Source organism: Carcharodon carcharias, chromosome 7 (genome assembly GCF_017639515.1).
Source record: "Carcharodon carcharias isolate sCarCar2 chromosome 7, sCarCar2.pri, whole genome shotgun sequence".
NCBI lineage: Eukaryota > Metazoa > Chordata > Chondrichthyes > Lamniformes > Lamnidae > Carcharodon > Carcharodon carcharias.
This window is the reverse complement of record NC_054473.1, coordinates 20,452,284-20,480,000: the sequence shown is the minus strand read 5'-3', so window position 1 is coordinate 20,480,000 and position 27,717 is coordinate 20,452,284. Positions and strand designations below refer to the sequence as shown.

General features: G+C 42.5%; 1 protein-coding gene across 1 annotated transcript in view; it reads left to right on the top strand.

Moving 5' to 3' along the window:
- The window catches only part of LOC121279976 (cadherin EGF LAG seven-pass G-type receptor 3-like), a 642,224-nt gene that overhangs the window by 409,920 nt on the left and 204,587 nt on the right, over nt 1-27,717 (top strand). Inside the window, exons 14-16 of the mRNA XM_041191598.1 lie at nt 1,203-1,323; nt 5,105-5,288; nt 26,284-26,385. Coding sequence (XP_041047532.1) covers nt 1,203-1,323; nt 5,105-5,288; nt 26,284-26,385 — 407 coding nt within the window. The remainder of the gene's footprint in view (nt 1-1,202; nt 1,324-5,104; nt 5,289-26,283; nt 26,386-27,717) is intronic.

Below are 27,717 nucleotides of genomic sequence, written 5' to 3'. Positions count from 1 at the left end.
AACACTTTATAAACGTGTGCAAAGATTGGTTCCAGTTCTATCCTTCATTAGCTGGCTTTTTGCTATATAACAGTGCAGCCATGGAAAAAACTGTAACAGTCGTCCGCCCCCACTCTCACTGCCACTCACACCCCCCAAACAGCACATGCGCCTGCTCAAAATATTTATTATTTTAGGACATCCCGAACAATGGAAGGTGATTATGGTATAAATAATGGGCAGGTAGAAGTCCCTTCTTGCCAAAAATCTGCTCCTGCAGCACTGTAAAGGAATTTCAGGGCATGCATTTTAAACACTCAAAATAATGATGCATCCTTCCATGCATGTACATGAATCCTTGCTCTCTTGTGTCATCCTTTTCTTTTCTTCCCCTCCACCTCTCACTCTTGATATTTACATATATTCCGTACATCCTTATGGTCATGTTGTAATAGATTTTTTTTAATTGTAGAAGTGACTTACATTTCGTCATTCACAATTGACGATAGAAACAATTTTTGATTCCCATCTCAATTTGACTTTTAAACATATAAGATCCTGAGGGGCTTGACAGATTAATGCTGAGAGGATGTTTTTCCCTTGTGGGAGAAACCAGAACCAGGGGATTTAGTTTAAAAATAAAGGCTCTCACATTTAAGACTGAGATGAGGAGAACTTTTTTTCTCTCTGAGGGTTGTGAGTCTATGGAAGTCTCTTTTCCAGAGAGTGTGTAAATGCAAGGTCATTGAACATTTTTAAGGCAGAGGTAGATTCTTGACTAATAATGGAACCAAAGGGTATCGGGGTAGGCAGGAAAGTGGCATTGAGGCCGTAATCAGATCAGCCATAATCTTATTGAATGGCGCCACAGGTTCAAGGGCCCAAATGGCCTACTACTGCTCCTAATTCGTATGTTTGTATAACATACAAAATATCCTCCACTGACACTGCAGTGAGTAGGTAATTTATCTCAAGAGGTCTGAAAATGTTGTCACTGGATCATGCCTGGTTCTATGTCTGTCTCAATGGTGCACCCAAGATTGGATTCAGAATTTGTTGAGAATTATGGGAGCAAATCGACATGCTGCCTTGCTCACTGGCATGGTTCTACATCAGCAAACAGAAAACGATCAAACAAAAATCTAGAGAAATGTCACTATGTTCTTTGCACAACAGATCATAAATGCTATAATTTTTTTTTTCTTTCTTGACTTTTGGTCTAGAATTGACCAGCAGTGTCCCAAAGGATGGTGGGGGAATCCAACGTGTGGACCCTGCAACTGTAACATCAATAAGGGATTTGACCCTGACTGCAACAAGACGAATGGCCAGTGCCACTGTAAGGTGGGTATTATCCTCCCCTCAGAACAATGACTTTTAATTTTTTTTCTCTTTTTTTTTTGCCTTCCTTGATACTGTGTATTCACCTTCAGGCTTGAATGTTTCCTGTCATGCAACAGCTTTTTTTATTTTGGACCTACAATCAAAAATAGTAAGAAAACAGCTTTTGCTTCTTCATGAGATTCATTATGAGTTTAAATTTAACATTGAGTAGAGCTGCATCACTATTCTTATAATGGAAGTGCTTACTATTGCAGCATACTCTGCCCCTCAAAGAATCTGCTTTGCCAGTAAGTTTCCTAGCCTGGCACAGACAACAGTTTCCCCACTGCCTTGCATGTTTTGAGATTCAGCTTGTGCAATAGGTATCTATTGTTCATTATAAATGCTTTGTGTAATGACTCTACCCCAGCAATATCTTTAAAGCCCATCTTTGAAAATCACTCACTTTTATGGTGCCTATGCATCACTAAAGTGAGCATTTACATCTTCTGCAAACTATTCTGTAATTTTTAAAATATATATTAGTTCATGGGCAATGGGTGTCACTGGCATGGTCAGCATTATGCCTATCCCTAATTGCCTCTGAGAAGGTATTAGCGAGCAATCTTCTTGAACCACTGCAGTCCATGTGGTACACCCACAGTGTTGTTAGGAAGGCAATTTCATAATTTTGACCCAGCGACAATGAAGGAACAGCAACATAGTTCCAATTCAGAATAGGGTGTGAGACTTGCAGGGGAACTGCCAGGCAGTGGTGTTCCCCTGCACCTGCTATTCTTCTTCTTCTAGGTCGTAGAGGTTGCAGGTTTGATTGGTGCTTTAGAAAGAGCCAGTGATGGAGGGAGTGAATGTTTAAGATAGTGGTTAGGCTGTCAATCAAGTCGCCTACTTTTGTCCTGGATGGTGTTAAACTTCCTTGAGTGTTGTTGGAGCTTCATTCACCCTGGCAAGTGGAGAGTATACTTGTGCCTTGTAGATGATGGACAAGTTATCTGGCCTCAGGAGATGAGTTACTCAGCACAGAATTCCTAGCCTCTGATTTATTCTTATAGTCACAGTGTTTCATATGGCTGGTCCAGCTGAGATTCTGGATCAATGAAAAGCCCCCAGAATGGTGATGGTGGGGAATTCGGTGATGGTAATGCTATTGAATGTCAAAGGAAGATGGATAGATACTCAATTGTTGGAGATGGTCATTACCTGGTATTTGTGTGGCCTGAATGTTACTTGCCATTTATCAGCCCAAGCCTGAATGCTGTCCAGGTCTTGATGAGTACAGGCTCAGAATGCTTCTGAGGAGTTGTGGATGGTACTGAACACAGTGCAAAAATCAGCAATCTGAACTTATAATGGAGGGAAGGTCATTGATAAAGCAGCTGAAGATGGTTTGGACCCAGGACACTACCCTGAAGAACCCCTGTAGTGATGTCCTGGGGCTGAAATGATTGGCTCCAAAAACCACAGTCATCTTCCTTTGTGGTAGGTATGAGTCCAACAAGTGGAGAGTTTTCCCCCTGACTTTTTCCCATTGACTTCAGTTTTGCTGGGACTCCTTGATGCCACAATCTGTCAAATGCTGCCTTGATGTCAAGGACAGTCACATTCACCTCACCTCCACAATTCAGCCCTTTTGTCCATGTTTTGACCAAGGCTGTATTGAATTCTGGAGCCACGTGGTCCTGACAGACCCTAAACTAAGTGTCCGTGAGCAGGACATTGCCAGGTAAGTGTTGATTGATAGCACTGTCGAAGACACCTTCTATCACTTTGCTGATGATTGAGAATAGGCTGATTAGGCAATAATTGGTTGGATTGTATTTGTCCTGCTTTTTGAGCACAGGGCATACCTGAGTAATTTTCCATGTTGTCGGATAGATGCCAGTGTTATAGCTATACTAGAGTAGCTTGGCTAGGGGTGAGGCTAGTTCTGGAGCAAAAGTCTTCAGTACTACAGCTGAGATGTTGGCAGGGCCTATACTTTTGCCATATACAGTGCCTTCAGTTATTTATTGGTATCACGTGGAGTGAATTGAATTGGCTGACCACTGGCCTCTATGATGCTGGAAACCTCAGGCATAGACTAAGATCATCCATTCGGCACTTGTGGCTGAAGATGGTTGCAAATGTATCAGCCTTGCTTTTTGCATTGAGGTGTTGGGCCCCACCCCCCCTCTACAATGAGGCTGGGGATATTTGTGGAGCTTGCTGTCTGGTTTGTTGCTTAATTGTCCACCGCTATTCACGACTGGATATGGCAGCACTGCAGAGCTTAGATCTGATCTCGTGGTGTGGGATCGCTTAGCTTTGCCTATCGCATGCTGCTTCCACTGTTTAGCATGCATGCAAGTCATTATTGAAGCTTCAATAAGTTGGCATCTCCTTTTTAGAAATAACTGATGCTGCTCCTGACATGCTCTTCTGCATTTCTCATTGAACCAGGATTGGTCCCCTGGCTTGATAATAATGATAGGGGGGGGCAGATATGCTGAGCCATGTGGTTAGAGATTGTTTTTGAATACAATTCTGTTGCTACTGATGGACTGCAATGCCTCATGGATGTCCAGTTTTGAGCTGCTAATCTATTCTCTTATTTAGCACAGTGCTAGTGCCACACAACACAATGGATGGTGTCCTCAATGTGAAGACAGGACTTTATCTCCACCAGAATTGTGCTGTTGTCTTCTACCAATACTGTTAGGGACAGTCTGTGACAGGTAGATTGGCGAAGATGGGGTCAAGTAAGGTTTTCCCTCACTGGTGGTTCTCTCACCACCTGCTGCAGACCCAGTCCAGCAGATATGTCCTTTAGGACTTGGCTAGCTCAGTCAGAAGTGGAATAAAAACAGAAAATGCTGGAAATACTCAGCAGGTCTGGCAGCATCTGTAGAAACAGAAACAGCATTAATGTTTCAGGTTGCTGGCCCTTCATCAGGACTCTGGAGGAGAGGTGGTAATCAGCAAGAGATTTCCTTGCCCACCTGATGCCATGAGACTTTGAGGTTTGTAGTCAGTGTTGAGGACTCCCAGGTCCTTCCTGACTGCATACCACTGTGTTGCCATCTCTGGTAAGTCCGTCATAACTTTGAGACAGGACTTACACAGTATAATGATGGAGAAGTGTAGGACATTGGCTGGCTGTAAAGTATGGCTCTGGGGCAGCTCTCCCAATTTTGGCACAAGTCCCCAGATGTTAGGGAGGGCTGGGTGTGCCTTTGTTGTTTCTGCTGCCTCAGTTGAAGGACATTAGTTTTAACAGCAATCCATTAGATTCATGATCATCATTACTGAGACTAACGTTTTATTCCAGATATTAATTAATTGAATTTAAATTCCCCAGCTGCCCCTGATGGGATTTGAACTCAGGACTATGGAGCATTAATTTAGACCTCTAGATTACTGGTTACATTACCACTATGCTATTGTGAGAGTGTAGCTTTCTATATATTTATTGTATGCATCTGAGCTGATTTCACGTAGTTTCTGGTTCCAGTACTGTACCCATTTTGAAGTAAATGTATGTCCTTTTGAACCCAAAGCCCACTTTGAAAGGAGAGATTTGAAATTGGTTGGATAACAGAATCCCTAAAGTTGGCCATCGTTAATTTTAATCAACAATTCATTGTTAAACACTACCGTATTAGAATTCCCAATTTTTACTTATGGTTAATGGACTGATTCAGTTCATTATTTTCATAAGCAAGGAGGCCTACAAGTATTTTAGTCACACAAAAGGTACCAGTTTTCAACTCGATTTAACATGAGTCTATTTTTGTTCTTCCAGGAGTTTCACTATCGTCCTGTTGGAAGCGATGCATGCCTGCCTTGTGACTGCTATCCCATTGGCTCGTTTTCCAGGTCATGTGATCAAGAAACCGGCCAATGCCACTGTAGACCAGGAGTGATTGGACGTCAGTGCAACCAGTGTGATAATCCTTTTGCAGAGGTCACGCACAGCGGGTGTGAAGGTGAGAAGTGCTCCCGAAGGATATTTTACTGCCAATCTGCTCTTGAAAACAAGTAATTGGATTGTTGGAAAGCTTAAATTAACTTTGTGCCATAAATGAAATTTCTAAAACTGTACTGGTTTGATTTTCGCACCCAGCGCTAACAGTCTTTTTTAAAAAAGTCTTTAAAAAAAGGTTTTATTGGCCTGGTCTCACCCTAACATTGCCAGGGTTGTCATTTTGAAATTGACATTTCAAATAATGGTACTCCTCCAATGTGTGTTTTTCTATGGACATACAAGGGTAGAAGTTACTGTGAACAATGTAATTGTCCAGTACGCTGAGCATACACCTACCAAGTCCCTATGTCTGCTATTTTAGTGGTGACATTAACTTATTTAGAATAAAGAGTTTAAATTGGCAAAGAGAAAAACTTGGGCACAGAATTATGTTTTAGTAAGCTGCTGAAGCAATTGATGTTGTTGGAAAACACAGCAATTTGTGTCTCTGTAATTCCATCATTGACAAAGCCTTTGTTAACTTCCATTTATGGCAAATAGCTGTTTTTAAGAATATAGCGTGAAAACGCATCGATCTGGCCCGGAAGCCTAATTCTAAAAGACAGTAGAAGTATTTGACAGAGAAGCCAAAGGAAGATCATATAATGGAATGTATTATTAGCTGCTGCAAGCTGTTTGTAGGGATGATTCTCATAAACGAGACAAACACAGCTGGGTAAAGAACAGTATGTATCAAGTCAGGGTAAATGCTCTGTTGGTGCAGAAGCTGTGTAATGGCTGAATACATATCGAGAGGACAAAAGCAGAATACTGCAGATGCCGGAAAATGTAGAATTAAAATTCTGGAAACACCCTGCAAGTCGGGCAACATCTATGGAGAGAGAATCAGAGTTAACATCTCAGTTTGATGACCTTCCATCAGAGCTGGAAAAAGTGAGATTTAGCGGTTTATAAGCAAGTATAGAGTTATGGGGAGGAAAGAACAAAAAGGAAAGCCTGTGATAAGGCAGGAGTGATTAAGTGACAAAGAGGATGATGGTGCACAGCAAAAGTGGATTGTAATTGGACAATAAAGAAACAAAAGTGGAGGTGTAAACAGTGGCATACTTGCTGTGCAAGAAAATGTCAGAGAAATTGGGAGAACATGTCATAAAAAAGCGGTGTTTATGATCTCAAGTTGTTGAACTCCGTGTTGAAGCCAGGAGGTTGTAAAGTGCCTAGTTGAAAAATTAGGTGCTGTTCCTCAAACTCTCACATATCAATGGGAACTAGCTACAGGGGCCCCAAACAAGAGGAAAATACCATTCCACGACTGACAATAATATGACATTTCAGAAGAGACAAGCATACAGGTTTGACCTCAAAATATTCAGAAAATCTTTGTAATTTAACATTGTTTTCCAAAATTCTGAGTCTTAACTTGTACACATCATGTCAAATGTATGCCCTTTGTATTCAACTTCATCAGAGAGTTCAAAATATATTGACCAATGTTCACTGTAAGCCCACTGACCTCCACAGCTCCCCCACTCAGATCCTAGTTCTTTTAAAGACTCTATTCCATTCTCCTGGTTTATCTGTTGCTTCCATTCTGATGATACAACCTTCCCCAGTGCTTCTAATATGTCTTCCTTTTCCCTAAACTGAGAACTCTTTCTACACCCCGCCACCCCAACACGCTAGTGACAGCCCTCAACCAAGTCTGTTCCCAAACTTCTGTTCTCACCCATTCAACCCTCACAAGAGTTTCCCCTTTACCTTCCGTCCCACCAACCTCCATATTCAGTGATGCCATCACCAAATGCACCTTCCCCTCCCCTCCACTCTCGTCCTTCTAAAGGGACCATTGCAGTGCTCTGTTCCACTTCCCAAAACCCCCTCCCCCTCCTATGGCACCTTCCCACGCAAGCAGAACAGATACAACACCTGTCTTTTATCTCCTCCCTTCTTATCATCCAAGGTCTCAAATACACTTTCTTTATAAAAAATTAGAAAAAGCAATTTACTTGTACTTCTTTCAATTTAATATGCTGTGTTTGCTGCTCACAATGTGGTCTCCTCTACACTGGGGAGTCCAAACACAGATTTGGTGACCACTTTGTGGAACATCACTGTTCAGTCTGCAAACATGACTCTGAGCTTCTGCTTGCCTGTCATTTTAATTCCCCACTTTGACTTCTCTGTCTTCTGCTTCCTACAATATTCCAATGAAGCTCGATGTATGTTTGAGGACTGGCACCTTACAGCCTTCCAGACTCAACATTGAGATCAGCAATTTCAGATCATAACCTCTGCCCGCATTATTTTCCTCTTTGTGCTTCTTTTGTTTTTCAACGACAGCTGTTTATGATGATTCTGCTCGTCACATTTGCACTTCCTTTAGACACATCTTTTGTTTTTTGTACTTGTCCCATTACCATCTCTCTTTGCCTTGCACTATTTTCTTTTCTGACATTTAAGGTTTCCTGCTTCCCATCCTGTCGGAGACCTTCTCATTTGTCCTTTCCGCTCCTTCTCCCCTTTCCCTGCCTGGCTTAAAAGCTGTTACATCTGGAGAGGAGATGGCGTAGTGGTTTTGTCGCTGGGCTAGTAATCCAGAGACCCAGGGTAATGCTCTTGGGGATCTGGGTTTGAATCCCACCATGGCAGATGGTGGAATTTGAATTCAATAAAAATCTGGAATGCCATGAAACCATTGTCGATTGTTGTAAAAACCCATCTGGCTCACTTTAGGGAAGGAAATCTGCCATCCTTACCTGGTTTGGCCTGCATGTGACTCCCAGACCTGACTCTTAAATGTCCTCTGAATTAGGGTAACTACTGGCATAGCAAGCAACATCTGCATCCCATGAACGAATAAAAATGTTTTGCATTCATTGACCAAGTCACTGCCTTTATAAGAGATGATAAAATTGAGTTGAAGGAGAAGAAGAAAGAGCTAGTTGTGTGCTAAGTATAAGATATAGTGTGCCATACTGTTGTTTTTGTGAAGCAGGGAAAGGAATGTATTACATGCAGGTTACAAAGCACTGGGGATGTTTCACATGGAAGATAACACAGATCTTGGGATTTTACATGGAGGATAATGGGATTGATATTGTGGATAAACTAGGAGTGTGTTCCATGGTGAATAACATGTAGCTAAGAGCAAAATGCCGATTTGCAATGGGGTCTTGCATGGAAGATAAACCAGTAGGAGTGTATTATGTGTAAGATAATATACTTAAAATTTCACATAATATGATAAGAGAGTAAACCTTGAAAAACCTGACAATGTCCTTCAAAACTGTTACTATGCCACATGGTTCATATTGCTTTTTTTTTCCATAATGTTACTGGAATAATATAGACAATGGCCCAGATCTTCCGGAACAGGTGCGCCCATCGCTGACTGCGATTTAAACTGCACAGTTACCATGTTATGCTGGAGCCTTTGCATCTTCTGGTCCCAGCTCCAGTTTGAATCCAGCAACAAACAGACTTGGGAAGCTACGTGGCGAGTGAAGTTCCAGTGAAGCCACACTCCTTTTTTGCATTATGAACTGAAGACACCCTGCAGTCTATCTTCATTGACTTGCAGTTTTTAAATGGACTAGTCACCCCCTCCACCTTGAACCACACCATTACATAGCCTCACCCCCTTACACAGCTCACATGCTCTGATACAGCTCATACTTCCTCTCACTCCCTGACGATGCTCACCTCACCCCTCACTCACTGACTGCTCACCTCACCCTTCACTCCCTGGCGATGCTCATCTCACACTTCACTCGCTGACGATGCTCACCTCACCCCTCACTCCCTGGCAATGCTCACCTCACCCCTCACTCCCTGATGATGCTCACCTCACCCCTCACCCCCGACGATGCTCACCCCTCATCTCACTCCGAAGATACTCACCCCTGCCCTCACCCCTGACAATGCTCACCCCTCTCAAACCCCGATATTGTTCACTGCCCCCTCACCTCTGACAATGCTCCACACCCCCTCCCCCACTCCCCTGCAGTGCTGTCTCACTCCTGTTCTGGGTACGTGTGGGGTGGGTGAGCGCTGTCGAGGGAACAGAGGATGTCAACACTAGGGAGTACGCATTGGTGGGGTGAGCACTGTCAGGGGTGAACATTGTCAGGAGAGGGGTGTAGTGGGGTGTGAACACAGTCAGGGGTACAGGAGGAGAGGGATGAACATTGTCAGGGGATGCTGAACTGTATTGGGATTGAGCTATGTTGGAGTTCCCAGTTGCTGTGGTGTTGGTGTGGTTTATGCTGTTCGTGCTTTAAACCTGCTATGAAAAGCTCTAAGTCAATCTGTGTAAAAACAGGGTAAGTATAGAGCAAACCGCCCAAGTCTACGTGGTTCTAACATCACATTCCACTGTCGTAAGGAATCTTGCAGCAGTCTGGGCAGGGTAAAACCAGCAATTGGAAATTGAAACTTCCCCGATAAGTACCATGCATGTGCACTCATCAGGGCTTCCTCGGGGTCCCAAGGTGCATCAACGGCTTAAGTTGTTTGCCAGAAGATTCGTGCTGATGTATGTTACATTCTTACAATAAATCCTCATCATAACTGTGAAACTCACATTATATGTGTGGTCAATTAGCTTTAATAGGCCCACTATGTACAATCATTATGTGTTACATTTGACAAGCTACTGCTACAACAAATCCCCATTATATCTGAAGATCAATGATTGGATCAATTAAAGAGATTCTTACAGTTTCACTGCAGCTATTAGCGTTTTAGATGGTGCATTTACATTTTGTGCAACATTTCACAACAGCAGTGCTAATTACACTAGATACCGAATCTTAAAATACTGTGTGTAGCAAAATAATAGGTGAAATCTAAAATTAATTGCTGGAATATGATTATAATTTCTTCTACAATGATTGAATTGTAAATACATTATGTGTAATAAATATTATTCTTAAGTGTCGCTGAGCCACAATAAAAGTCAGTGGTTGTGAAAAATTGAGCTGAATCTTCAGTCCCAATAGTGTGAAGACAGCTTGGGCATAGAACATTCAGTAGTCAGAATTGAGCTAAGAGCTTTGCTTCCATGAATGCTGCTGTGCAGTGAGATGCTAGGATGCTTGTGAAATTTCTCTTCCCTCCTTATGGAACAATGGACACTGTATCAATGGAACTGCTGAAAATTGGCAAGACATGTTGCACAGAACTGTGGGCAGGTCATCCTACCACACCTTGTCGTGTTAAGTTAGCATGCTCCTTAATGAGCTGAGAAATAAGAAATGGAATTAAAAGGTTTCTTTAATGTCCTTAAGCTATCCCCATGCATTTTGCGCCCAGTTAAGCACTTTCGATTGAAATGTAGAGAAGCATCAGAGTCAGTATTCACACAGCCAGGTCCTGCAAATATTAATAAAATAAATGACCAGATAATCTGTTTTGGTGGTGTTGATTGATGGATAAATACCAGCCATAGCACTGGAAGCACTTCATTGTTCTTGTTCAAATAGAACCATGGGATCTTTCATCTGCACTTGAGAGGGCAGATGTCTTGGTTTAACATCTCACTGAAAGGACACCACTGACAGTACAGCATTCCCCAAGTACAGCACTGAAGTGCCAGTCTGCATTATGCGCTCAAGAATCTGGAATGGATCTTAAATCCATGGCCTCAGAGGTGAGGATGGCTACACTTGAGTGGGCAGTGACATTTCATTGAGTTGAGGGGTTAATCTTTTTTGTAGGAAGAGAGAAGTGCTGATTCTGGCCACTGAAAGAGTGAATTAAGTAGATCTGTCCTGTAAATTTAAGAAAAATTGTAATTAAAGCAAAGTGTTGGAAATTCTTAGCAGGTCAGGCAGAACCTGTGGGGAGGGAAACAGGGTTAACGTTTCATGTCGAATGTGACTCTTCAAAAGTGAAGGAAGGTCAAAATGTGATGGATTTTGAAGAGTCACATTCAACACAAATGTTAACTCTGTTTCCCTCCCCACAGGTTCTGCCAGACCTGCTGAGAATTTCCAGCACTTTGTTATATTACAATTCTTCTTAAATTTACAGGACTGATTTACTTAATTCTGGATTAGAGTAGAGGGGAGGAATTATTAACTGACAAAGATGTCATGGAATAAAATGCAAGGGAGTTAATGGCTGTCGTAGAGAAACAATGCACTTGTTCAGAGTGTGTTTCACACTTAGTTGTTGAAGGAGTTCTGTTCTGACGGTGGGAAGTCGGAGTGACTCAGTGTTTTTGTAATTTCCATCAATTATTTGGATTTAGAAGCTGAATGCAAATTAAGCCAATTTACAGATGATATCAAGCTAGGAGGAACAGTAGAATCAGATGAAACAATTTAGGAATTACAAAATGAGCTGAGTAGTATATGTAGGTAGGGGAACAATAGCAGATGAAATTTACTGCAGACAGGTTAAGTATTCTGCTTAGAATGGCTGACAAACATACTCCATGAATTGTATTGAAATGGCTATGGATGAAAAGAATTAGGAGCCTTGGTAGACTTGATGCACAACATATCCAACCAATAAAGAGCAGCAGTCAAAATTAATTGAACGATGAACCATAGTACACAGGTTGGAGGAAGAATTGATCAAACAGTATAATGCTTTGATCAGACTACACCATGAGTACTGTGTCCATTTCTAGTTTCCAAGAGACAAAAGGAGACATTCATGTTCTGAAGACAACCTACACGGCTGATGTCTTGTATAAAGGCTCAGAGTTGAGAGGAAACACTGGAAGAAACATGAGCTTTTCAGCTTGGAAATTAGGTATTTGAGCGATGATCTTTTAAAAGCCTTTGTGATAGCTAAGAAAATATAAAATGTAAATCTGGATCATGACTTTAAATTGAGAGAAGAGAACGGGGAGATGGGCTCAAATTTTCGAAAGGCAAATTTAGGGCTGATATTAGAAAGTGCCTCACACAGAGTAATGGCATAGAGGGATCCAACAGAGGGAGCTGGTGAGAAGTGACTAAAGCATTCTGGGAGAAGTCACCACAGACACCGCGACTCAGGAGGAAATTGAGGAGGACCCACTGTCAAAGAACGGAATAGCCCCAAACATTACATTGCTGTAGTGTTTCCATCCCTCCCTCCTCCTCAAACCTAAAAAAAAGAGAGAGGAAGAGGGCAGTGCCTTCAGGAGTGCACCAGACCTGCGAGGGACATTCTTCTGAAAGTGGATTTTAAAGAAAAAGCAGCTGATTGGCGAGTAAAGCCTGGGAGCAGACTCGGAGGGAGGAGCACCGGAGCAGTGAGTATAAATCTAGCTTTCCTTGGGGATTCGCGGCCTTGTCTCCAGGGAGCAGACTCGGAGGGAGGAGCACCAGAGCGGTGAATATAAATCTAGCTTACCTCGGGGACTCGCAGCCTTGTCTCCAGGGAGCAGACACGGAGGGAGGAGCACCGGAGTGGTGACCTTGGGGCACAGAGTAACTGAAGCCAAAACTGAAAAAGTGACATCACAGGAAAGCTGTGACCTGATTGGTTGGTAGGAAATCTGCACCAAATTTAAAAAAAAAACACTGCAAAGCTAATTAATAAATTAATTATCTAAGTCGAGATGGCTGGGCAGGTGATGTGCTGTGGCAGTATGATGTGGGAGCTGGCAGATCCCATTGTGAGCCACAGTGACCACATCTGCAACAAGTATTGGTTGCTGGAGGAACTCCAGCTCAGAATTGATGGGCTGAGTCTGAGCTCCGGATGCTGCGGCACATTCAGGAGGGGGAGAGTTACCTGGACGCTTTGTTTCAGGAGGCGGTCACGCCTAGTAGATTAAGTACCACAAGTTCGGTCAGTGGTCAGGGTCAGCAGGGTGTGACTGCAAGTGAGGCAGGTAGAGGGATCCTGTGTTCTGGAACAGAAGAGCATCAGCTCTTGATCTTGTCCAACAGGTACGAGGTACTTTCTCCCTGTGTGGATGAGGAACAGGGCTGTCGGGAGGATGACTCAGCTGACCACGACACCGTGGCACAGGAGGCCGTTCAAGAGGGGGGAGCAAAAAGACAAGTGGTAGTTGTAGGGGATTCTATAATTAGGGGAATTGATAGCATCCTTTGTAAGCAGGATCGAGAGTCCCACATGGTATGTTGCCTGCCCGGTGCCAGGGTGAGGGACATCTCTGACCGGCTTGAAAGGATATTGGAGAGGGAGGTGGGGATCCAGTTGTTGTGGTCCACGTCGGGACAAATAACATAGGTAAGACTAGGAAAGAGGACCTGTTTGGGGATTATCAGGAACTAGGAGCTAAATTAAAGAACAGGCCCTCAAGGGTTATAATCTCCGGATTACTACCTGAGTCACGTACAAATTGGCATAGGGACGCGAGAATAAGGGAAGTAAACACGTGGCTAAAAGAGTGGTGCGGGAAAGAGGGGTTCCATTTCGTGGGGCACTGGCATCAGTATTGGAACAGGAGGGATCCATACCGTTGAGACGGTCTCCACCTGAACCGATCTTGGACCAATGTTCTAGCGAAAAGGGTAAATAGGGTGGTCAACAGGACTTTAAACTAGCAAGTGGGGGTGGGGAGGGAAGGGTAAAACTCCAAGAAGTATGACTAATGGGAAACAAAGCAGCAGGTTAGCATGTGGGGGGGGTGGATTCGACTTCATGGAAAATTATGAAAAAACTGAAAAGAAAGGAGAGCCCAGGAGAGGCTATTAAAGTCCCCAGAACACAAAATAGGACAGAGTGTTTGGAAAGGGCTAGGAATCTAACTTCAAGCATATCAGATAAATGAACGACAATGAGAAAGGGGATGGAAAATACAGGACTGAAGGTGTTGTATCTGAATGCACGCAGTATATGAAATAAGGTAAGTGAGCTTGTGGCACAGATTGAAATTGGCAGGTATGATGTGGTGGGCATTACAGAGACATGGCTGCAAGGGGATCAGGACCAGGAGCTAAATATCCAAGGATATACATCCTATCGAAAAGATAGACAGCCTGGCAGAGGGGGTGGGGTTGCTTTGTTAGTAAGAAATTAAATCGATAGCAAGAAATGACGTAGGGTCAGATGATGTAGAATCTGTGTGGGTAAAGTTGAGGAACCGCAAAGGTAAAAAACACCATAATGGGAGTTATGTACAGGCCTCTGAACAGTAGTCAGGATGTGGGGCACAAGATACACCAGGAGATAGAAAAGGTGTGTAAGAAAGGCAAGGTTACAGTGACCATGGGGGATTTCAATATGCAGGTAGACTGGGAAAATCAGGTTGGTAATGGATCTCAAGAAAAGGAATTTGTGGAATGTCTACAAGATGGCTTTTTGAAGCAGCTTGTGGTGGAGCCCACTAGGGAACAGGCAATTCTAGATTTAGTGATGTGTAATGAGGCAGATTTGATAAGGGAGCTTAAGGTGAAGGAACCCTTAGGAGAAAGTGACCATAATATGATGGAATTTACCCTGCAATTTGAGAGGAAAAAGCTGGAATCAGATGTAACGGTATTACAGTTGAATAAAGGCAATTACAGAGGCATGAGGGAGGAGCTGGCCAGAATTGACTAGGAGATGAGCCTAGCAGGAAAGACAGTGGAACAACAATGGCAGGAGTTTCTGGGAGTAATTTGGGGGGAGACAGCAAAAATTCATCCCTAGGAAGAAGCATACTAAAGGGAGGACAAGGCAACCATGGCTGACAAGGGAAGTCAGGGACATCATAAAAGCTAAAGAGAAAGCATACAATGCGGCGAAGAGCAGTGGGAAACCAGGGGATTGGGAAACCTACAAAGACCAACAGAGGGCAACTAAAAAAGAAATAAGGAGGGAGAAGATTAAATATGAGGGTAAACTAGCCAGTAATATAAAAGAAGATTGCAAGAGTATTTTTAGATATATAAAGGGTAAGAGAGAGGCAAAAGTGGACATTGGGCTGCTGGAAAATGACGCTGGAGAAGTAGTAGTGGGGAACAAAGAAATGGCGGAGGAACGGAATAGGTACTTTGCGTCAGTCTTCACGGTGGAAGACACGAGTAACATCCCCAAAGTTCAAGAGAGTCGGGGGGCAGAAGTGAGTATAATGGCCATTACCAAGGAGAATGTACTAGGAAAATTGAAAGGTCTGAAGTTGGATAAATCACCTGGTCCAGATGGATTGCACCCCAGAGTTCTGAAAGAGATAGCTGAAGAGATAGTGGAGGCGTTAATGGTGATCTTTCAGGAATCACTCGAGCCAGGGAGGGTCCCAGAGGACTGGAAAATTGCTAATGTAACCCCCCTTGTCCAAGAAGGGAGTGAGGCAAAAGATAGGAAATTACAGGCCGATTAGCCTGACCTCGGTCGTTGGTAAGATTTTAGAGTCCATTATTAATTCAGATTTCAGAATACTTGGAAATGCATGATAAAATAGGGCAAAGTCAGCATGGTTTCATCAAGGGGAGGTCATGCCTGACAAATCTGTTAGAATTCTTTGAGGAGGTAACGAGTAGGTTAGTCAAAGGAGAGCCAATGGATGTTATCTACTTGGACTTCCAGAAGGCCTTTGACAAGGTGCCGCACAAGAGGCTGCTCAGTAAGATAAGAGCCCATGGTGTTAGAGGCAAGGTACTAGCATGAATAGAAGATTGGCTGTCTGGCAGGAGGCAGAGAGTGGGGATAAGGGGATCCTTCCTCAGGATGGCAGCCGGTGACTAGTGGAGTTCCGCAGGGTTCAGTGTTGCGACCACAACTTTTCACTTTATACATTAATGATCTAGATGAAGGAACTGAGGGCATCCTGGCTAAGTTTGCAGATGATACAAAGATAGGTGGAGGGATAGGTAGTATTGAGGAGGCGGGGAGGCTGCAGAAGGATTTGGACAGGTTAGGAGAATGGGCAAAGAAGTGGCAGATGGAATACAACGTGGGGAAGTGTGAGGTCATGCACTTTGGTAGGAAGAATAGAGGCATAGACTCTTTTCTAAATGGGGAGAGAATTCAGAAATCTGGAATGCATAGGAACTTGGGAGTCCTAGTCCAGGATTCTCTTAAGGTTAACTTGCAGGTTGAGTCGGTAGTCAGGAAGGCAAATGCAATGTTGGCATTTATTTCGAGAGGACTAGAATATAGATGTTCTGGCCCTGGAGAGGATCCAGAGGAGGTTCACGAGAACGATCTCAGGAATGAAAGGCTTAACATATGAGGAACGTTTGAGGACTCTGGGTCTCTACACGATGGAGTTTAGAAGGATGAGGGGGATCTGATTGAAACTTACAGAATACTGAAAGGCCTGGATAGAGTGGACGTGGGGAAGATGTTTCCATTAGTAGGAGAGACTAGGGCCCGAGAGCACAGCCTCAGAGTAAAGGGAAGTCCTTTTAGAACAGAGATGAGGAGAAACTTCTTTCGCCAGAGAGTGGTGAATCTATGGAATTCATTGCCACAGAAGGCTGTGGAGGCCAGGTCATTGAGTGCACTTAAGACCAAGATAGATAGGTTCTTGACTGGTATGGGAATCAAAGGTTATGGGGAGAAGGCGGGAGAATAGCGTTGAGAAACTTATCAGCCATGATTGAATGGCGGAGCAGACTCAGTGGGCCAAATGGCCTAATTTCTGCTGCTATGTCTTATGGTCTTAAGGAAATGGGCTTCCAAATAGAGTATTGGAAGTGAAAATCCTAGAATAATTTAAGAAAAGGAGGGACTTGATGTTTCTGGATGGACAAATTAACAGCTACGTTTGCTGCCAATGCTGTGCATGCACGATTGTACAGTTTCACTCCGTGACATCATTGTAAATGACTGAGTAGGCAGCATGCATGAGCAGAAATACTTATCAAACAGCCGTTAAAGACAGTGATTAAAAAAACCCCACCTCCTGCATGCTTTCTCTCCAACCATTTCACGCAGTTTACATTTTCAACTTTTTGCTCCTTATTAATCCCAATCCCCTAAATTCGGCATTGGTGATAGTCTTGCTTGAGGCCATTTATCATTCAGGTGCCTGATTTACTCCTGATGAAAGCACTGCTGTGGTAGGTTCTATAAGAAACTGTGTCGGGCTATAGTTGTGAGTTGGCCAAAGGTGTGGGGGTTAAATAAGGATCCTTCAGGGAGTAACATTTCTTCACAGGGTTAACCTCTAGCACTACGTCACGATTGCAGACTCACTGCGAGGAAACTCAAACTGATCTAGTCAATGCCCATCTTACATGAGCAAAAAATTGCTGGCTGAATCAGCCAATTCATAACACAGTCAACAGCAGAGAGCTTTGATTGTACATTCCTAATCTCTGGTTTTTCGCTGGCACTGTGTCTCCTGCAAATGACATCATTGGTTTTCTGCGCAAGTGCAGAAGGATATCAGCAGCCAACTTGCATGGCCATCTTGCATTGGCAGGAGACACAGTGTAAATTAGGGTGGGCTAAATAGCCTCCCTTGATCATAACTAGCAAAAGGTGATGTTTCAGGTGGAATTCATCATTTGAACATATGAAGTAAAGTTGGGCACAGAAAACAATCAGGCCAAAGCCCAACTGGACCTGTACGTTTTTTGAGCTGCGGTGATTCCCATTATTGCTGCTGTCATACAATGCAGGCTGAAGTATAAACAGCAACGTGCGTTAAGAAACCTATGCTTTCCTTCAGAGATCAGGAACTCTGGATCCCGACAAAGCTCGGGTATCTTGCGCATGTGCCAGCTGAGAAGTGGCTGCACGTGCAGTTCAGTTTTTTTGCATTCCTCAGGCCGGGGTCCGGTGTTGCGCGCCTGCGCAGAAGGGAAAAAAGAAAACGGCATGAAGAGGCAGGTGAAATAACCTGATACGGAGCGTCATCTTAATGAGTATATCCCAGGAAGAAGGACAAGGAGAAGGTCCTAAATCAGGGATGGGCTCAGTGAGATGTCCCGAAAGGAAGTTCCAGGTAAGGGATAAAGCCAGGGGACAGAAATATGTCCTGTTAAGCTAAGTTAAAGAAAGGAGCAGGGAAACAGGCTCCAAATTAAAGAAAGAGCTGCAGGGAGCCGACTTTAAGTGAAGTGGACACAAGAGGAGCCCTGAAGATCCGAGAAGGCAGCCACAGGTTGGTAACTTTGTGCTGTAGGCCCTTTGGAGCAGTGGTGTTCTGGTTGGAATGGCTGGAGATCTGAAATTGTACATGGAAGATAAGGCTCGAGTGTATTCAGCGATCCAGGGTAAAGGAATCTCAGACGTCGAGATTGAAACCCTGCGAGCTGGGTCGCAGTTGAAGACATCCAAGTAGGAGCAACATTTGGAGGGAATTCCAAAGTAAAATCTTCAAATGTGGAGATTAGAAGCCCTCGTGAGAAAGAAGTTTCAGTGACATTGGTTGGCTCATGATGTGACAACCGTCTGGGTGGGTTGGTGAGAAATCCATGGAATCAGGTTTGGTCGCATCTGTCACTTATTCCATAGTGTGGTGTGGTTGACTACAGTTTGCCTGTTAATTCATATGTACCTCATGCTTAACCTGAATGTTAAAGTATAAGATAGGTATTGTAAATTGTTTTATCTTTCTGAGTTTGTATAGTAAACTTTATTTTTGTTTGTTCTAAATCTATGGAATCTTGTGACTTTATTCACTTAGTAAGCACCTTGAATCTCAAACTTTATCTACTTAAAGCAAAGCGTTATTGGTCGCTAACTGGATCACTTCCCACGTCCCGGGATCTGGCCAGGAATCATTACACATGATAATTTGGTGATGATTGACAGTTAAGTTGGACGATTTGAAGTGCATTTAACAAATTCTTGCACACCTGTAAAGAGCAAAAGAGAAATATGCTAAGGCCTGGGTTCAATTATGGTGGCAATGTTCTTGATGTTAAATAGGTCCAGCAATTTAAATGTGATAACGTCCAGGATGTTCAATAGTTAAGTAGATTTACATAAATCAATGTTTTTCCTTCAGTAAATGTACAGTAATGGCTTTACAGTACTTAACCATTGACCAGAAACTGAACTGGACTAGCCATATAAATATTGTGGCTACAAGAGCAGGTCAGAGGTTGGGAATTCTGTGGCAAGTAACTCACCTCCTGACTCCCCAAGCCGGTCCACTATCTACAAGGCACAGGTCAGGAATGTGATGGAATACTCACCACTTGCCTGGATGAGTGCAGCTCCAACAGCACTCAAGAAGCTTAACACCATCCACTGTGTGCCGGTATGCAAAGCAGCCTGCTTGATTGGCACCCTGTCCACAAACATTCATTCCCTGCACCACCACCAGCACACAATGGCAGCAATTGTGTACCATCTACAAGATGCACTGTAGGAACTCACCAAGTCTCCTTAGACAGCACCTCCCAAACCCACAACTGCTACCATCTAGAAGGACAAGAGCAGCAGATGCATGGGAACACAACCACCTGGAAGTTCCCCTCCAAGCCACTCACCATCTGGAAATATTTCGGATCCTTCACTGTCTCTGGGTCAAAATCCTGGAACTCCCTCCCAAATGGCACCATGGTCATACGTACAACACATGGGCTGCAGTGGTTCAAGAAGGCAGCTCATCACCACCTTCTCAAGGGCAGTTAAGGATGGGTAATAAATGCTGGCCTAGCCAGCAATGCCCACATCCCATAAATAAATAAAAGAAAAACAATGATATGTGTTCATGCCTGTAGTGTTTGCTAGCTAAGTGGAACCGAGGCTCTAAACTGAGTCTTTTTCAATTTGCATTTTCAGAAAATAGTTCTGAAAATTGGGTGTTTCGTGGGGGTTTGGTAAGGAAAGAAGAATGTTGTGTTTTGGCAAAGACTGGTATATGTAAAACAGCATTTATGTAAAAGTTTCAGTTTGTGTGACACCTTTCCCCTTTTATATTAAAGTTACGAACTGAAAAGTAATCGTAAAAGTATGTCAATCTGAATCTAAATTTAGCATGCATCTGTAATTCAATCTCTTATCAAGCAGATGTGTTATTTACAGAATGGTCGCTTGGGATTGGACTTAAAATCCATTCTTGAATATAGCGTACAGGAACTGTGCGTTGCCCCATTATGGAGCTTGAAGAGTTTAAATAGAGGAACATAGGAGCATAGGTGGAAAACTTTACTAAGGACATAAGAAAACAAGTATGAAATGAGGAAAAAAGCATTTGAGCCAACAACCCTGAATATTAACAGCAGATAATTCAGTGTTCACCCTATCCTGCAACTACAACAAATGACATCCATGTACAATCTGTTCTATCATAGACTCTTCCCTATCTATTTCATCATCTAATGAGAAATGTTACACAAATACTTTAATCTTAAAGATTAATCAGAATGGATTAAAAAACTGCAAATGCTAGAAATTACTGCTAGTCAAACAATGTCTGAAGGACAAAAATGGGTTTGTATTTCAGCTATAGCTCTTCACCACAACACAGTTAACTGGAATGTTAACTAAAAGTTCTCTTTCGCATTCTGATTAACTTGCTGAAGTTCCAGGATATCCATCCATTCTCAAATCTCCCCAATGCAAAGCCATGGCAATCCTGCATCAACCCCTCAGCCTCAGTAGCAACAGAAAAACTTTGCCCTGTGGGGTATAAACTTCAATCCTCTTCTCAATCAGATATTTTTGCAGAATATTCAACACATCATCTGATGTTTTTCATGGCAGTCAGTTTCTAGAATCCACTATACTTTTAATCCCTCAGCTCATTTGAGACTTACTCAATTTGAACCTGTGACCCCTCATTCCCTACTGAATATCATGGTTAAAAAAACTTGTTTACAGCTGCATTTTGTATGCATCTCAGCATTTTATAAGCCTTGATGAAGTCTCTTTCAACTTTTGTTCCTTCATTCACAGAATTGTGAGCCCATCCTTATAATTTGGAGTTGTAACCATTGGAATTATCCTTGCAGTTCTTCTCTAAACACTTAGAATGCCTCAAAAGGATGACATTTCCTGGTGACTCCAAGGAACTCCCACCATAACTTTGGTAGTTTCGGACTGCTGTAAACTCTGCTGGCCATTGGATGTGCCTGCTCTCAGCTAAGGGACCTTGTTTCCAGGATGGCCTTGTGAGGGCATAGCCTCCACCCACTCTTAGAAGATCCTGTGTGTAAGGGAAACCTGGATTTCCTGCAGGTTTACAAGAACGCAATGGAAGCTTGAAGGCTAGCACACTGAGAGCAAAAAGATGTATCGGCCTCCTAATGAAAGGGCGGGCCTCTGGAGCGGGGAGGGTGGTTCAGGACAGAGAAGCAGTCTGCATTCCCAAAGATCATAAGTTATTTTCTCTTTTTACTTTTTGTGACAGTAATCCTCTTAAGAGGAAGAGTTGACAGCTAATTTCTGCGGTGGATGTGGAGGAATGCAGACCATCTCTTCCATATGCTTATCTGTCCCATTCAAACTTGGTGTCTTCCTTTAGCCTCACATAATCTAGCAGGATCAACCCTAAAGGGCACAGGCGAGTGCACTCCTGAAATTTGACCCCAGTATATTTTTACAGTTAGAACTTGCAGAATTGTATACAGTGCACATATAACTTTACCAGGTTACAATAATTTTCTGACATATAATCAGTGGTCCTTGAGATTAATTCTTGTCTTTCATTATCTGTCTTTCTAATAGCTTATATTAACTGGAAACTATTATTGGTGATAATCACACTCAAATTATTTTCCTTTTCCATGTTTGCTGATGCATGTTTCTATATCATTTGTTGTTTTCTGCTCCTATATGCATTACCAAGCATTTATCTGCATTAAAATCCACCTCCGCTTCTTAACCAATCTGCTAAATTGGCTTACGTTTCTTTTGACTGCTGCTTCCTCCAGACCATTTGAGATCTAGGATCAAGATGTGAAATAGATTTATTGCAAATAGGGAAATGGGATAAGGGATTGTGGCCTGCACCATCCTGTCACAGAATGCCTCTTTGTCAAACCTCTTCGTGTGAGGGTTTAAGATATGAGCTTCAAAATCGCAGAAGGTGCACCATGACATATGCTAAGATACATTTCTGCAACCCTTGCCATAGAGAATTCACATCCTTGATCCCTCCTCCTCCTCCAATGTTCTTTTTGGAGTGAGTGATGTCCCTGACCAGTATGCAGGCCAGGGCCCGAAATAACTGATTCCTAGTCCAATGTGTGGCACTCCTGCTGTAATTAGAGTCAGGACATGGAAGGCATTTTGCCTTCATTGTAAGGTAGGCTGGGTGACTGCCTTTCTGTGCGACAGGCACCCCTTAGCAGAGCTCAGAATGGACTCTTCTATTTTATGGTAAGCAGTGCTGCTCGCACCGCTTATGAGAAGCTTCTTATACCTGCTATATATCCAGCAAAGACTCAAATCGTTTCTTAGTTGTCTAATGACCATCTAGTAACTGTGCTTCTTGATGGGGAGATAAGTTGTGTTGGCTTCAAGATGCAACATGAAGCAACATCAACCTTCAGTAACAGACTTAATAATACAGCCAATAGGTCCACAATACTCTAGGTCACTTGATTAGCCAGCCATACTATGCAATTGAAGACTCATCTACATTGGGGAAACAGCTGCAGCCTGCACACTAGACTCGCGGAACATCAAACCTGCTTCAAACACAGTGAAAGGGAGAAGTCAACTATCTTCAAACAGGCTCAACTTAATAACCAACACATCCAATGATCCAACTCTAGATTTGTCTCAGCCATCATGAACTGGCGTACAAGACATGTCAGGGAGGCCATGGAGATCTACCAACAGCACCCAGTCCCTCAAAACAGTAGCCTTCTCATCAGTGATATCTGGCTACCCCTACTCAAGAAGCTCATTGGTTGACTGTACAGAATGGATGGCAATCAGCAGCAAGAACTTTTACATGTACCGACTTACTACAAACACAATAGCCTGACTGATCAGCATTAAGGTCCCACACATATTCCCATCCCCCACTATCATTCCTCCAGATGACAGGCAGAGTATGCTGGCCAAAAAGTCCAAGCCCTGTCTGTTCTTCTAAGCAATGCTTAAAGTAACAGCTGCTCTTTTCAGAGCAAACTTCACATGGTTTAGTCATAAAAATCGTAATACTCAAAGTTACTGCTCTCAATGTGAAAACCTTCAAACAACTTTTATGTGATTTTGCTTATGAACTATGCTAAGTGGGTGCCCATATTACAGTTAAGTGTGCTGCAGAGATGTGCTGAAACAACATTAAATATTGATTATCTAAGTGAACTGTGGAATAATTCTAATACCATCATGACAGCAGCTCTCAGGGGACAAAACCGAGGAAATGTGTTTCAGGAATTTCTGTGCCTGTGAGGTAGTGATGTTTGATAATGTTACAAATATACTCAATGTATACCAATCCTAATTTCTCCATTGTTTATTGATTAGAGATGCAGTGGGAAAGCAAAGTTTGGAGAGGTTGGAGTTGAAGGGTATGATCAACTTTGAAAGATTTTATAAGAGCTGTAAACCACACTTGGCCTCAAAAATCTACAGAGAACTTAGAAACAGGATTAGTCCATTCAGCCCCTTTAGCCTGTCCTGCCATTCAATTAGATCATGGCTGATCTGTATATTAATTCCATCCAGCCACCTTAGTTCTGGAACAAATCTATCAGTTTTGGGTTTGAAATTTTCAATTGACCTAGCCTCGAGTTTTTTTAGCAGGGATAACTTCAGATTGCCACTACTGTTGTGTAAGGAAGTACTTCCTTTCATCAGCCCTGAGCGATATGACTTTAATGTTAATGTCATGCTTCCTTGCTGTAGACTCCCCCGCCAGAGGAAACAGGGTAAATAGATGGAAACTATCAATCCTTCCATCATCACAAATACCTCAATCACCCCATTATGCCTTTTTTACACCTGGCCTTGGCTATTTCAACACACTGATGGCTGGTCTCCCACGTTCTACCCTCCATAAACTTGAGGTCATCCAAAGCTCTGTTGCCATGCCTTAGTCCACATCAAGCTTGAAGGCTTCTGATGTTGCCCATCATAGCTGATCTTGCTCATCACGTTGTTATGGAAAGAGGCGATCATATTGAGCAGCTTAGGTGGGCAGAACATTTTCTGCAGCAGAAATATACTGCGTCTGCTTACATGGCTGAATGCCTTGGTGAAATCAATAAAGGCAATAAATGGTGGTCTCCTTTGTTCATAACATTTTCCTCATGACAGCTGCCGGATTGAGAAGATCATGTCAATAGTAGATCTTCTAGTTCTGAAACCACAGTGGGATTCAGGATAGATGCATTCAGTCTGACAAGGGCAACATGGGCAAATACGTTTCCCATGATGCTCAGCAGAGATGCCAGGATAGTTGTAGCAATCGCTACAGTCACCCTTGTTCATGTACAGGGTCGCAATATTTGCATCACATGTATCCTAGGGCACTGCCCCCTCCCTCCAGCAGAGACAGAGGTTTATGGAGATGCTGCAAGACTGCTGGTTTCCTGTGCTTGATGAGTTCAGGCAGCATCAGCACCGGGCAAGTGAGTCATTAGCTTTGCTGAGCTCCTCCATTGTGGATTTGATATCCAGCTCTGTCATGACAGGCAGGCTTTTCTCAGAACTTCCTCAGTGACAGTGTTCTTCCTACTGTATCATTGGTACACTTGTTCCACTCCCCAACTGTTGATTGCAGTCAGCGATGACCTCCTCTGCCTTTGTTTTCAAAGGAGCCATTTGCTTTGCTGATAGACCTGTTGCCTTTTTGATCTCTTTATACATGCCCTTTGCATTCCCTGTGTTGGAGGGCATATGGACATTCTGGCAAAGTTGTAAATTGTAACAGGAGTACAAAGGATGCTGTTTTTTCTTGCATCCAGTGTTGCAATAGATGGCTCGAGGATATTTAAAATATGGTTTTCAGCCATATTTTGGCTGCAGCCAGACTATGGAGGTCTGTTCCTCTTTGCCTCCTCAGCAAAGGCCAAGAATTCTGAAATGCAATAGATTCCAAGACTGGGCTTGTGAGTGCATCTTTGTGGCAGCCACCATTTAAAAATACAGCCCAGTTCTGCTAAACCATAAAATCTAGGCTATTGTTTAATATCAATTTAAAATATAATTTTCATATTTTTGTATTGAAAGCTAGGTAAATTATGATTAGAATAAAAGGAGATTATCATTGCAAAGGTCAGCTATTTTCCTCTGTCACTTTCTGTAATTCAGAAGCAAAAATTACTTCAAAGTTACATCTCCATTTTCCACTAGCTTTTCTTATGACTTAAACCTTAATTCTATTAATTGCCAAAAACCATTGCTGAATTGTACAAAGACTGACAACTAACACAAAACAGTAATAGTTGCAAATCCTCTGAAATTGCTTAGCAAGCCATTCAGTTCAAGGTCAGTGAGGGATGGGAAATAATTGCCTTGCCAGTGACACCCACACCCCATGAAAGAATAAATATAACTAGTGGCAGAGATAGAAACAACAAATCAAACATGGGAGCATTTGGTCTTACAAGAGGCCAAGAAGTTATCTTGCTATAAATTTTGCTATTTGTGCATGAGGAAAATATTTTTCATAATTATTTTTAGCAGGGCTAATGCAAAGTACATGCCTCTCCTCACATTCCTGTAAATATATTTAATCTGCCTGGGTGCATTTTAATGAGACCATTTCAGTGAAATTTTAAGTTTGCCACTGAAGGAAAGTACTGTCTGTCTCTGAGGCAGTGAAAAATTTCCAGTCCCATTCTTATACTAATGCTTCAGAGTTCTGAGAGATCTTTGCATCTTCAAAAACTTATTAATGCGTACAATTTTTATTCTATTAAAATGCTATTTTACTGATCATTAGAAGGCCTCAGTGGCAGTATAGGGATTGTGGATTGCAACAAAGGATATCATGGACCAATTTTTGGTGATTATCTGATACCTCATTACCTTATTCATTGTGAAAGATACCCATTTATAATCATTCTAGTTGACATGCCTGATTCTAGGAAAACCCTGCACAAATTCAATTATTCCTGCTCTTTGGCATAATTGTGGGCTGTATGAAGTGATTTTAACTGCAGCAGCATGTAACAAATGAGTTGATTTGAAGAAAAGTCTCTGGCTGATTTAACATCTTTTGTTGCCTTGTACTTCTGTAGTGATATATGACGGATGTCCCAAATCACTCAAAGCTGGTGTTTGGTGGCCGCGAACAAAGTTTGGACTCCCAGCAGCTGTATTGTGCCCAAAAGGTTCCCTTGGTGAGTGACTAACCTGCTTTATTCTCATAAGAGATTTTTCTTGTACTTGCAAGTTGACGCTGTAGTCTGTTCAGTCATACAGTATCGGAAAATGATCTGACTAGCTGAACAACGTGCATGCATACTTAATGGAGGATGGATAACTGGTTATCTCCTTCAGTTTGTCAGTGACAGTGGAAACTTCCTTATTGTTTGAGCCCAAGGGCAGTGATTTTTGAAAGATAAAAGGAATGGAAATATAGATAATGCCTCTGACGACTGCAACAGGATCTGACTGAAGAGCAACAGTGCACCTGTACTTTAACCAGGAATCAAATGCTTCTAGATAAATTTAAGATCTTATCTCTCAGTAACATCCCCTAGATTGTTTTCCCTATTCTGTAGTAAGTCACTAACTATAATACAGTTTCTGTTTTTAATTTAGCTGAGTTTTCCTTTCCCAATAAAATATAGCTTAACAACCTGTATAATGCCTTTAATAAAACATTCCAAGACACATCATAAGAGCATTATAACACAAAATATGACACTGAGTTACATAAGGAGATGTTAGACCAGATAATCAAAAAGCTTGGTCAAAGAGTAGTTCTTGATAACGTATTAAAGGAGGAAAGTTAGGTGGAGAGGTTTAGGGAAAGAATTCCAGAGCTTAGGGCCATGGCAGCTAAAGGTTCAACCACCAATGGTGGAGTGATTAAAATCAGGGGTGCTCAAGAGCCAAGACTTAGAGGAATACAGAGATCTTGGAGGATTGTGGGGCTGGAGGAGATTACAGAGGTGGAGAGGAACGAAGCCATGGGACGATTTGAAAACAAGGATGAGAATTTTTAAATCAAGACTTTGCTTAACTGGGAGCCATTGTAAATCAGCGAACGTAGGGATTATAGGGGAATGGGACTTGGTATGAGTTAAGACTGTGGCAGAAGAATTTTGGATGATCTCAAGTTTACAGAGGGTAGAATGTGAGACACTTCAGAATAGTCAAGTCTAGAGTTAACAATAGCTTGGATGAGGGTTTCAGGTGAAGCTGAACTGAGATGGAGTGAAGTTGAAGGATGTTATGGTTGTACAAGTTAGTAAATATCTAGCAACATTACAAAATATCCCTCTGCCTCATTGTCTTTTCCTGTATTCACACTGAATATTCTGAAGATCTGCAGCTAAATCTAAGCCAAAACACAGCCTTTGAGGTGAGAACCCAAACAGCAAAATGAAAGATTTAGTCAGTCAACCCAGCCACAAAAAGAAATGGATATTTGTATTTTAAAAATTAGTGGCTAGTATAGAATGCATTACACACCTGTCCCACAGAAGTTCAAATAGCTACACAAA